The sequence below is a fragment of the Episyrphus balteatus genome, chromosome 3 (genome assembly GCF_945859705.1).
Source record: "Episyrphus balteatus chromosome 3, idEpiBalt1.1, whole genome shotgun sequence".
NCBI classification, from domain to species: Eukaryota; Metazoa; Arthropoda; class Insecta; order Diptera; family Syrphidae; genus Episyrphus; species Episyrphus balteatus.
In genome coordinates this window covers 78,176,536-78,190,053 of record NC_079136.1, presented here as the reverse complement: position 1 = coordinate 78,190,053, position 13,518 = coordinate 78,176,536, and the positions used below count along the sequence as shown (strand labels likewise).

Genomic DNA, 13,518 nt, shown 5'->3' with positions numbered 1-13,518 from the left:
CAAAATAGCTCCGAGCTGATTTTTTTTTATGCATGTTGTATGCGAAACCCATAATTTTGCATCTTTAAAAGATCTGTACAAACTATGTAGTACCTACTCAAAACAAAAAAAAAAAATCAAGAAATTTTGAACCTACAAATTCAAATTATAGAAAATTGTAACTTCTTCAACTGATTCCTGTTTGCTTTTTCCATAATATGCACTTTTAGAAAAATATGAGCCAAAAACTAAAAATTCAGTTTTTCACTTTTTTTGAAACTGCTAACTTGGTTTTTAACTACTGGTATCTATCCTAACAACATCCCAGGAAAAAAATTAAAATGAAATAAAATGCCGGAATGGGTCCCAAGTACTTGCTCTTATGTTAAAAGTTGCTTTGAATATTAAAGCTTCAATAAAAGTTTTTTTTTTAAGAAAATTTAAAATAAAAAACTTAAAAATTAAGATAAAATTTGGTTTAAAGTTACAAAAAACTCTCTTTAAAAGGTTTTTACCTTCCAACGAAGTATGCCATTTAATAGAATGTAGATACAAAACAGAATTTTGAGAATAAAATTTTTGAAAATCGTTAGGGCGATGTTTAAAAAAATTAGTTTTCCAAAATTAAAAAAAAAAGAAAATTGGTACGCTATTAAAAGTAAAAGTAATACAGTGCAATTTTTTGCGATAATTTGGCTTGAATGGCTGGCCTAAAAATTAAAAAAAAAGAGTGTGTGTACACATGTACACGCGACTGAAGTTATACTTCTCATTCAGTATAAATGAATTTCATTTGATATTTTTAATTTCTATTATTAAATTAATTAATCCACACTTCGTTTTTTTACATTTTTATCAAGTGAACAATAAATTAATTCTTTCATCCTCTGTTCCTTAAACTTTAGAACCTTGTATGTTAATGAAATAAAAAAAACTAGGTATACATAATTATACTTAAAAAGAACACTCAGTGGGAACTGGTAAGAAATCATTTCCCATCGTGTCAGCAACAATGTAATGTGATAATACTATTGGTCATATGATTACTTAAAATGTTACTTAAAATGTTTACTTAACATTCTCCTTGCGTCCATGTAGTTTTCAATTTATTCTGTGAAATTTACTCATGTTGTGCGGTTCAGAACGTACGGTATATGCTTAACGAAAGTAAATGAATTGCGCATAAAATGTGAGATGTGGTAATTTTATGAGAATTGTGTGTGCTTCAGCACTAGTAGTAGCAATATGGAACTTGCAGGGTTGCTACAGAGCTCAAAAGTGAGCTGAGCTCAGCTCACAGCTCAGCTCAAATTTTGAGCTAGCTCACTTTTGAGCTATGTACCATAGCTCCAGCTCATTTGAGCTGAGCTGAAAGTGAGCTGAGCTGATGGTTGAGCTGAGCTGTTGGGTGAGCCGAGCTGTCGGTGAGCTGAGCTGAGCTGTTGGGTGAGCTAAGGTAAAGTGAGCTGAGCTGAGCTGTGATGGGTGAGAGGATACATTGATTTTTATTTGGAAAGTATAATGAAATATGAAGATATTTTAAACTTTTATAAACCACCATAGCTTAAGATGTTTGGTTCTAGTTATTAATGGAATTATTTTAACACATGGATATTTTTATAAATAAAACAGATAATTTTTCGTGATCTTTTTTCTTGGTTTTTTTAATAGTAAATATATTTCTATTTTTTTAGTAAAATATTTCTTTTTTTATCATAAAAAAAAATTCCGGTACAATCCGGTTTTTCGACTTTTTTCAAAATTCCGAGGAAATCGCGTTTGAAAGTTGGGGTAAATTTTTTTTTCGAAAAATCCCCGAATCTTTGAACGCTCCTGGAAGCTAAACCGCTTGAGAGCAATTTTCGGGAGTGATGCCAAATGATAGCTTGTGTCATGGGCCTACGCTTTGCACATTGTCAGATTTTTAAAAAATCGCCTTCCATGTTAAACCGCCACATCATGCCTATTTTTTCAGAATCGTGCCTATTTTTTTTTTTACTTTTAAGTTCTCCCGGTTTGAGAACGCGTGGACCTACAGGGATGGGAGTTGTACCCAAATGTAGGTTAGAGTCCCCGCTACCTTTTGGCATCAAAAATTTTATTTTCATTTTCTTCAAAATTTCGCGATATAGGCGTTGGAACGCTTTGATCTAGAGACAGGGGAGTGGTGCCATATGAAAGCTTATATTCTCAGCTACTCGATAGTAGTATAATCCGGTTTTTCGATTTTTATCAAAATTCCGAGAAAATCGCGTTTGAAAGTTGGGGTAACATTTTTTTTCGAAAAATCCCCGAATCTTTGAACGCTCCTGGAAGCTAAACCGTTTGAGAACAATTTTTGGGAGTGATGCCAAATGATAGCTTGTGTCATGGGCCTACGCTTTGCAAATTGTCAGATTTTTAAAAAATCGTCTTCCATGTTAAACCGCCACATCATGCCTATTTTTTCAGAACCGTGCCTATTTTTTTTTTTTACTTTTAAGTCCTCCCGGTTTGAGAACGCGTGGACCTACAGGGATGAGAGTTGTACCCAAATGTAGGTTAGAGTACCCGCTACCTTTTGGCATCAAAAAAATTTTTTTCATTTTCTTCAAAATTTCGAGATATAGGCGTTGGAAGTTGGGGCGCTCACTTTCAGCTCAGCTCACTTCCAGCTCAGCTCAAATGAGCTAAGCTATGGTACCTAGGTCAAATTTGAGCTGAGCTGAAATGTGAGCTTTTTGCAACTCTGGCAACTTGCCACATGGAAATTATCACATGCAACTTGTCACATGCAACTTGCCACATGTAACTTGCCACATGCATTTTGCCACACGCAACTTGCCACATGCAGCTTGCCACACGTAACTTGCCACATACAACTTGCCACATGCACCTTGCCACATGCAACTTGCCACATACAACTTGCCACATGAAACATGTAACTTGCAACGTGTTGTGTGTTTTATGTTTGCCGTACTGCGGCGTACTGCATTTTTAAATACTAAAGTACTGCCTACTCTAAAGGTGAAACGACAGCCCTGCTACCCATGGTGATCGCGTCATAATCCCTTTGACATTCTTGTCAAAAAGTAAATTTTCATACCCACCCTCCCATAAGAAGTATAACTTCAAAAATATATATAATGCAAAATTAGAGTTAGTTTCAAGATCGGGCCATCAAAAATCTTCAGAAGAATATAATTGTTAAGGAAAACTTTGAAACGAAAAGCATGACGAATTTTTCGTTTACGATTTCATTGTGCGATTTTTTCATTACGCTTCAGCAGCATACTAGGCTTAAACCAAAAAATTCTCAACTGATCGAAAGAAAGTATTAAACTTGAACATTGCAAAAAATGATTCTTCTAACAAAAGCACAGTTTTTTCAACAACTCAATATAGTTATTCATTTGTTATACTTGAAAACGTTAAAAAGTGCAATTTTCCACGAAATTCATAAAAAAAAGTGTAAGAAATATAGTGAAGTGTTTTATATTGAAAAAAAAAATCCTTCTGTTAAAAATGTTGGTTAATGTAGACAAGAACCTCACTAAACAATTTTTCTTTAAAACTATATTTAAAAAAATGACCTCATAACCATAAGTCAATATATTCCTATTTTAAATGAGAAAAAACTGTAACCCTTTTGATTTGAGGCGCCATCGCCATCTAGCGACAAAATAAAAATCTACACAAATTAGGGGATTTTATTTTATTATTATTTTGTAACAGTTTTTCTACTTAGGAACTTGATTTTTAAATATCGATTTTTTTGTTGATACACTCATTCTCAGGATATCGTTCGGATGTGGACATTAGGTCATGTCCAATGGACATTGCCCATGTCAACATCAGTACGTACGTTATCCTAACAAAAGAATGAGCGTATCAACAAAAAATTACCTTCATACAAAGTCGTTCAGGGTGGAAATGCCACATAGATTCGTATTATGACATATTATTGTTTTTTTTTTTTTAACTAAACAACCTCTAAGATTCCTTTATAGTTATAGCTGTATAGTATATATGTATTGCATAATGCAAACATGTGTTCACACTGTTAAGATTAAGACATGCTTTGCATATTTAGTGAAAGATCAGGCAGTATCGTCAAGTCTTATGTTTCATGAGTTCAACATTTAAACTAATAATGACCAATTTTTCAATAGTCAGATAAACCTCAGTTATAGCTTATTCCTAGGAATAAAAGTTTTTTTTTTTATATTGACAATTATTCTTCTGATAGTCTAACTGAAGATTGAAAAATCAATGCTAAATATACTTTTATCTCGAGCAAAACAAATTTATACCTAGATAAATTAATGAACACAAAATTGGTTTACCTCAGTGTGATTCCAGCAGCAACACTCGCCATAATAATGCACAAAAGAAATGCCAAACATACACCCACAACAGTCCAACACAACGTTCCACACTGCCATAACTGTGACGTCCTTTCCGAAAGCCAATCATTATATCCTGGTAATATTGAATGTGTTATAAAAGTTGTCAGATTAATTTCATGCTGTTCCAAAATCAACATCGGTCTCCATTTGAATTCATATGGACTAGCAGTCTTGTTTCCAGTACTTCGGACAATATCTAAAACAAGGAAGTCATATTTCGGTAGTTGCAAATTGCTGCCTACCGTTGATCTTCGGGCTGCATTTGCAATAATGAAATCATAAAAATGAAAAAAGTCTATGAAATTTCTTAGAATTGCTATTCTAGCTGCTATTCCTGGATATTGAACAGTCGTGGAATTGCATAATTCTTTTATTTGTTCTGTTGATTGTGTTTTATTTTCAACACCACACTGTTGCACGAATGATTCAATGTCGCTGCAGACTTCTTTGGTTTTTTGCACTGGAAACGACGTATTTTTACATTCGAATGGCAGGTCGACTTGCTCCAGCTCAACAGAGCGATCCAAACGCATTGGCCAGTCGACATTTTGTGGCAGAATATTTGACTCAGTTTTAACGGTAGGAGCTTGTTGTTGCCAACGACGCATTTGATGAAAACTTTGAACTGTTCCAATGCGATTGTCATCAAATGCAACGTTTAAAAAATGACGATACTTATCACTAAGCACGGTGAGAAGGAGTAAATTGGACATCAGTCTTGAGGTGGATTTCATTAATGACAAGTTCTTATAGAATTTATTTCCAGCATTGAAAGATGTTGCTATAATATCGATCAAAAGAACTTTGGTGTGGTTAAGTGCTTCAAGGCGTGAGAGTATTCGAAGAGTGGAAGCATCATTCATATCAGCTGTGATGATGATAGCTATTTATAGGAAACGATAATGTTAAATAAAATTAATAAATTTTGTATTTGTCTGTGTACCTTTTCCAGCTACATCATTTGCTGTCAAGTCTTCGCCAGCACTTTCGCCTATTTTTATTCTGTAAGGTATATGTAGATTAGCAGCTATAGTAAGTGGAAGTCCCCAATTATTATCTGAAACAAAACAAATTTTATTTAAATGGAAATTCAAAAACTTGGTTGTATGAAAAAGTTGACTATACGCCTTTTAAAACCCCAAATAAAAAAAAGGAACTAAGCGAGTTTTTCACTGTTTTTCATCAGAGATATCTGAAATTATAAGATGATTTTGCAAATTCTTCGTCCCTGTGTAATAACGACCTTGAAAATCATGAAATTCTTACCTGAGAAAAACAAAAGATTTAAAACAGGAAAAGAAACTTGAAGGTCGAACTTTTAAAACTTTTTTTGCCCGGGAGCATGTTTACAAACATGTCAAAGAAATGACAGTATTTCATGCTAAAGAAGACATAATGCAGGTAAAAGTTTCATTAAAAGAAAGTAAGGCAGCATCAACGAATGTTATGAAATATTATGACTGGAGAAACAACACACATTATTTAAAATAAAAATGTATTTTTATTCATCCTAAAATTATTAAGAGAGATATTTTCCTAAATGTAGTGTCTTAACAAACAGTTTGCTGGATAAAATTGCTCTATCCTGTAAAGGCATTAGGGTTGCTTTGAGATTAATTCTTTGATTTTTTTTTACGCTATCCAGCTTATATGGCAAGGTGCACACAAATATTTTTTAAAGAATATTTAATTAAGGTCGTGTGTGAATTGGGTTAAACATTTAGCTGAGGATACATTTTTTACAATATCGAGGTGAAAAGATAAAGTCTCAGCTGTCAAAAATGTATCCTGCTTTGGGAGCAGGTCGAACCCTTCCATGGCCTTGACGAAACGGATGCCTTACGGCCTTACGGTGACTACTAATATGGCCTACCATGGTTGAAGTGGAGTAGGCCGGAAAATTAGTTGATATCCTGGATAATTGCTCTAATATTGAGCATTATTTCACTTACCAAATTTATTATTTTTTTGTAATTTTCGCCAATAATAAAAAGAAGTAGCTATAATAGGAAACGTTATCCAGAAAAATATTTTTTTTTGTATCTCTGTTCAGAATCGCCCACAGGAACATTAATAATCACGGTGTTACAAAAATGAGGTTTTAAAATATACGCGGGCGGAGACCTATCACGTTTTGTAGAGCTAGTCGCACTGATTACGAAACGGTATTTAAAAAGTCCCTAACACCCCCAAAATCTGGAGTTAGGGACAAAAAACGTTTTTTTTTACCTTCACTCATTAAAAAAAACCTAGCTTCGTCAAATTTGTACCCATTTTCGATTTTTTTACAGTTTCTGATATACCTTTTCAACACTGTATAAAACATGTAACTCGGTTAAACCACCTAGAATTTATAAGCTGTCAAAGTTCAAAAATTCCATATTTTTCATCATTTAGGTACCCAACTTCGACATCAAATTAAAGTACCTATATATTTTCACAACAACATGCTGTTTTAAAAATATATTCTAAAATAATATTTATTTTCAAATCAAACGAGGTATTTTTTATTAAAATCAGTTTAAAATTGGCTTAGAAAAAAAAAAATTACGATTTGAACCCAGATACAGAAATTCGAACTTTTAGGTATAGAACAAAAATGTTGTTTTGGCACGTAGTAGAATAAATTGGGCGCCAGGATTTGATAACGGGTTTTTTCAATGGGTGAAGGTCAAAAAAACCGTTTTTTGCCCCTAACTCCATATATTGAAGGTGTTAGGGACTTTTTAAATACCGTTTCGTAATCAGTGCGACTAGCTCTACAAAACGTGATAGGTCTCCGCCCGCTTATATTTTGAGTGTTACACCGTTAATCTATACTCATGAAACTAAAAGGGGTACTTATCTCTCATCAAACCCAACGTCCTCTATGTATTTTGCTAACCTTTTAGGTAGAAAACCAATGGATACACTGTTAAGGGGCCATAACAAGTGCCGCAAGTGCTAAATTTCACTAGGCGACCAAATAGAAATCCCTGCCCTGGTTCTACGAAGAATGCAAGTGAGCAAATCCATGCTGCAAGCAAGGACCAGAACTGCTGAGAGGGCAGCCCGTGAGATGTATGTACATTCAAAAAAAGAAGAGAGGAACACCGAAATTTAAGACGGAAGAAGAGACTACATGGAAACGAAGCTCGAGTCTATCGAGGGATGTACATTCTATAAAAGGTGACATCGAACTGGTCAGAAAGCTGAAAATTCAGTGGTTAAGATTACTGGGTCATGTGGAGCGTATGATCACTGAAGCACCAGAACGTTTTCATATCCAACCCCGATGAGCAACTTGGAAGAAGAATACCTCATCTTAGGTGGCGCGCTTAATTGGAGACCAACCTCAATCAACCAACTTGATTGATGTACTCAACTGGAGGCAGCAAGCTTGAGACCGATCTAGTTGAGACCGAGGTTCATCCTGGACTGTGAGCGCCATCTTTAGGATACTTCTACTACTTCTACCTAGTGCTGCGTACTCATAAATGGTTTTCCTAAAACAAAAATGGTTGAGACAATTTGGTGAAAATTTGTTTGATGCCTGATTTACAATATTGCGGGACGACGAGACGAGAGCCAGACGAGATTTGTCTTGGACATTTAAATCGTAAGCCATTTGGTAATGTAAAGATTTTTTTTTTTGGTAAAACATCGATAACTAGAAACTTGAAATACCTTTAAGAAGAACCTTAAACCACCTCTCCTGCCAAAAACTCAAGGTCCTGGCTTTGGAACTTTGGGTATGTAATACCTGAATGTCACCCCTAACATCGAAAAAAATAGCCCAGACTAAGTGATTTATTTTATAATTTTTAGTCTTTGATTTGCGATACAGGCGTTCATTTTTTGTATTTAATTAGGTATAGAAATTCTTAAAATAACCTGACTTATTCCAAATGAAGACCTATTATAAATTTTGAGATACCTGCACTGTGCGGAATAGATACATTTTATTAATGAATATGCATAAATCACGATATCATACAAAATTATCTTCATATTCGAGTGACTACCAGCTTATTATAAAGTAATAAGAGCATCCCAATAAAACCATTCATGATGACATAACAGGATTAATAAATGTATTCCCATATATTAACTTCGTTACGACGGAAAATTAATTTCACCACTTCATTAATTGTACTGAACTTTTACCCCCTACAACCCTTTACATTATAACTTTGTAAACATGATTTCCATAGTGCATCTATATACTTTCCAATAAGAATAAGCACAACTTCCTACATCCAACCCTTTCAAAGTTTCATAGATGTCCTAGGCATTCGACTCTAATGGTGCAACAAAAATAAATCTCGTTGCAGACACTGTAACACTAACTATACAATAGCCCCATTGTTTTTACCGCTCTGTACTGATATTTTATTCAACCTTTTCGTTTTTTCTGCATTACCACACTCGACCCCTTTTTGTCTCTTATAATTAATCGGCATAAACAAATGTAGATGTACAGCCACCCACAGGCTTTTCTTTCTCTTGGCTGAACTTCAACGCAGCACCGGAACATTGACAATAAAAAAGATAGAAAATACCCCAGAGGAAAGAAGGATAATATATATAAAAATAGCTATAACTGTAGGACAAGTTCGTTAGTATTAGCTAGGACGGAAGTCACTTTTCTTCTATGCCATCGATAAGTATTTATGTGGTCAGGTCGGTCGCCCACAAATATAAAATACAACAAACCAGCAACAAAATAGGTGATTTAATTCTGAAAAGAAAATTGCAAGGTAATCTTAGTAAAACTTAGTAAAGGAAGAAATGTTTATTCAGGATTCTTTTTTTAAATGAACTTTTACACCGCATTTGTTTTCTTTTTAATTTTTAAATTAAATTATTATTTAAATAAAATATTTTCTCAGACATATTTCATCGAATATTTGTAATTTCTAAATGAAAAAAAAAACCTCACAGAACTGAACTTTTAGTCCCTATGAAAAATACAACAAAACCTATCCCAGCAAAACTTTGACTACTCCTCCCTTAATCAAAATCGTTTCATTTCCCTGAACTGAATTGAACTTACGTATATATAGTACCTACCTATATATTTGTATATGCATACCCTATCCATCCATCCATCCATCCATGGCTATTATTGTTGAGTGAGGATAAAAAAAATTCAATTTAACGAACATTACATAAATTGAAATCGATTTTAAAATTTCTCACACCTTGAATGCTTGAAATGTTTGTTTATTGAAAAGCAATAAAATTCAGAAAATAAAACTTGGTTGGTATTGGTACTTTCCTCACAATATTTACATCCAAAATTTATGAGTATACAATTTATTTCAAATCCAAAGCTTATCTTTTCATTTTAATTTAAATATTAATAAAGCGAAGACGTTTTTTTTTTCGGCGCCCGCCCGCCCGTCACAATTGTATTGGTTTTTATTGCCAGAAAGTTTCTTTCAAATAAAATTGGTATGTATAAAATTTATTCGTTATGACAGTGTATAGAAGCAATAAATTGACGGCAAATACCTATTTAATATTTTGTCAACAAGGATTAGGTTGCAGAATATTTATATGTATATAAAGATAATGATAGTAAACAGTTTTATCATTTTTTTTGTGGTATAAATGACAACTGGTGAAAGGATTTATCAAAAAATTCGATGGTTTTATGTAAAAAAATAGTTTAACTTGAAATGAAAATAATATTTTTAAAGCATTTGAGAACAAAAAAAAAACGTGGGATCTATTTTGGTAGCAGTTAATAAAAATAATTATTTTAATGGGATTTCACACAGCCAGAACAAGGATCTTGTATGTAGTTTAGATAGGAAAATATACAAAAAACTACAGTCATACATAGTAATAATAGCATAACTACAGCGATACAGAAAATTAGCGAACAGAGACCAAGTGCATTTTTTAGGAATCGTTATTTTTTTCAATAAACCTCCAAAATCTGGATAAAAGAAAAAAAGGTCTTTCTTCGACCATCAGCCATTGAAAACATTTAAGGGTCCTTAAATTAGAGCACTGACTTTTAAGATCTTACTCTTTAAATACGATTAATTTTTAAGACTTTATGTTTTGTTAAAGTTAGGTACTAAGAAATTAAAAATTACCTCCGACAAAGATGTCCACTTGTGTCCAATTAAGTTTGGCGGCCACACTTTTTACCGCAAAGGATATTGCTTCAAATGATGGTAAAAAGTTATTTGACTCCTGCAATGAAAAAGAAAAATAAATTCATACATTATTATATTTTTTTTTTTTCGTTAGCCCACCCTTAGTTCTAAAACTATAATGGAAAAATCAAAAAAAAAAAAACTGTTGGATTTGCACTGTGGTTCGTTTGCCCAACGTAAACCCAACTTTTTTTCTTTATTGCACTAAATCGTTAGTTTAAAACCGTTGTTTGTTTACCCAGGGTTAGCCCAGGGGCTAGTCCAACTTTTATTTTCGCTATATTTGTGTTAGTTTAAAAATTATAGAAGCATTGTTTACCTAAAAAAAAAAATAGTACGCATACGCCACAGTGACCTTTTTGAAATTTAAAATTAAGAAAATGGAAATCAACTGGTGTGGGCACTGCACCTCAAATGTTAGTTATTTGACAAATTCCATCACTTTTTTTCGTTAGCCTACCCTTAATTCAAAAATTACGAGAAATATATCATAAATATTTGTATGAAACACATAGCCTTGGAGTTAAAATATCTACTCTTGCTCTTTTTGAACCAGAATGTCCTGGCGCTAGAGATTCACGCCTTTGATTTTCAACTTCAACGTTCTCTTGTTCAAATGAAAATGTAGTAGAACAAACAAAGTTCCACTACAAAAATAATTTTTTCATTGAAATATGTAGAGGAAGTGGGGGCAAGACCACCCACTTAGTGTTTGACTGTCTTAAAAACCAATAAAAAACATCTTTTAATAAAGTTTGTATTCATTAAGTTTAATATTTTTTGCAGAAACTCTCATTATTAAAAAAAAATTAAAAAAAAATACTGAACAAAAGATAATACGTTTTGAAAAAACATCAAACAAAAAACCGTCTTGCCCCTACATGGGGGTAAGACATCCCTATCAATTTTGTTGGTAAAAAGACCGTTTCTTTTGTTTTAAATGCAGCCTATTTGTAATAATATCACAATCATGCTATATTTTCATTAGTTCTCACTCCATCACAAGCTTTTTGGTACCATTTGGTACACATTTTGCACTTAATCCAACAATACTATGGATTGGATCAAGAAAACAGTTGCAGATAGAAGGTACAAATACAATCTGCAAAGATTACAGTATTGTTTGGCTCCTGTTGCTTAGCTCTTTGGAAGATTTAACGGTGAATTTCTTTTTTCACTTTGTTTAAGCTACCAGAGCTTCCAATTTCGCCCATGGTCGGTCTTGCCCCAGTCATATCATATTTGATGTTCTGTATTAATTTTTTTTATATTTATTTTTATGACTCCTTCTTTCGCATAAAATACTTATCAATATTTACTTTCTATTATAAAAAAAGGAAAAGTTAAAAATTTTAATTATTTCAGTGTCAAAAATACAACTGACTTTTCACATGAACGATAACAATTTGATAAAAAATCACAAAATTTACCATTACTCTTCGGGGTCTTAACCGAAATTGCTAAAACTTACAGATGTGATCGATCGTACCAAAGGGCACCTATTTTATATTGCAAATGTTGCCAATTTTACTTTTTTTCATACAACATAGTACGAAAACCATCTTGCCCCCATAGGTGGCCTTGCCCCCACTTCCCCTACATATTTATAAAAAAGAAAACACGAAATCTATACCTTCGTCATTATAAGATGAACTTTGATCTTCAATTTGTTGTTCACGTTTTATTTCACGATCCTCTTTTCTTTTTTCTTTAGCTGCAAAAATTGGGTATTTTTTAAGATATATAGGAACAAAAAATAGGGTGCTCAATAAGTTCCTCAACTTTTAAAAATAACAACCAGCTTAATGTATTTCTATTAGGGTGGGTCAAATATCGAATAATTTTTTTTGATTTTATACTCCGAAAAATCGATTCTAGACACCTCTTGAACATATTAAAACAAAATTCATTTTTTTATCAATCGACTTTTTCGCCATCTTTCAGTGATCTCTTATACTAAGTTGGACAGATTATTATTTTTAACGTTTTTTTTTTTTTTTCTTTGTATCGTCAACATGGATAGTGTTGTCAATATTATGGATATGATAACACCATCATCATCTCAGGCTCTGATGATAGTCATCATCGTCATTCTATTAAGATTTTTAATGTTGTTGTTTTTGTATATTTTTTTTTTTTTTTACTTCACCAGAATTATTTTGATTTAATAGAGAAGAAGATTATTTTATCAGTTTTTTTCATCAAATTCAAAGTTGTAGTATGATGAGATAAATCAGTCATTAATCATTGTCATAATCAGAGATAATCCACTTCGCAATCAATCATTATTATATGGATATGATGGCATTTAGTTTATAGATAGTTTGAAAATCCTGCCCAATGGTTTCATGTTTTCCTTTATTCTTTGGTGAATGTTGATAGAAATATATAGTGTTTTCGATATTAAGCAATAGATACATGATGATGATTTATGTGATACCATTTCTGGCTATAAGTACCGACTAATATTAAAAGCAACTTATTGAAAAAATATATGTATAATGGTATGATATTATATCGTTCAAATTTACATAAACGAAAATACAATACTCCTTAATACAACAGATAAGCAGATCTTAATAGAATACTCAGTTCAATAAGAATTTCCTATCCTACACTAACCTAAACAGGAAAAAATTATAATTTCCTAAAAACTCCTAACGGACATGTTATTGGCTGAATAAATGGAACTTTTACATTTATGAACTCGGGAATGGTTTGTCTAATGCCATTGATATCGAGATTTAAAAATGTTAACCAGCATTATCTAAAAGCTGCATGATATTTATATAATGCTTCCAAAGTTCGAATTTTTATTTACCAATTAGACGGAGAGATGGTTGCAAGTTTTCGGACTGACTCGGGAAATGGAAATTTTTTTCATGAAATTGTTGGATGGGGGTGGGATAAGCAAATGCCAAATTGGCAGAAAGCAGACTGGATGTGGGTGGGGGCTCAAACTTGCATTTTTTTTTGGAAAAAAAACTTTCTCGGAAATG

The 13,518-nt window shown here is 32.8% G+C and overlaps 1 protein-coding gene across 3 annotated transcripts in view; it reads right to left on the bottom strand.

Moving 5' to 3' along the window:
- Positions 1-13,518, bottom strand: part of LOC129914231 (uncharacterized) — an 83,986-nt gene that overhangs the window by 17,654 nt on the left and 52,814 nt on the right. For all 3 annotated transcript variants that reach the window (XM_055993378.1, XM_055993379.1, XM_055993380.1), the window contains exons 4-6: positions 10,457-10,556; positions 5,311-5,424; positions 4,305-5,250 (exon numbers count right to left, since the gene is read on the bottom strand). In XM_055993378.1, coding sequence (XP_055849353.1) covers positions 4,305-5,250; positions 5,311-5,424; positions 10,457-10,556 — 1,160 coding nt within the window. The remainder of the gene's footprint in view (positions 1-4,304; positions 5,251-5,310; positions 5,425-10,456; positions 10,557-13,518) is intronic.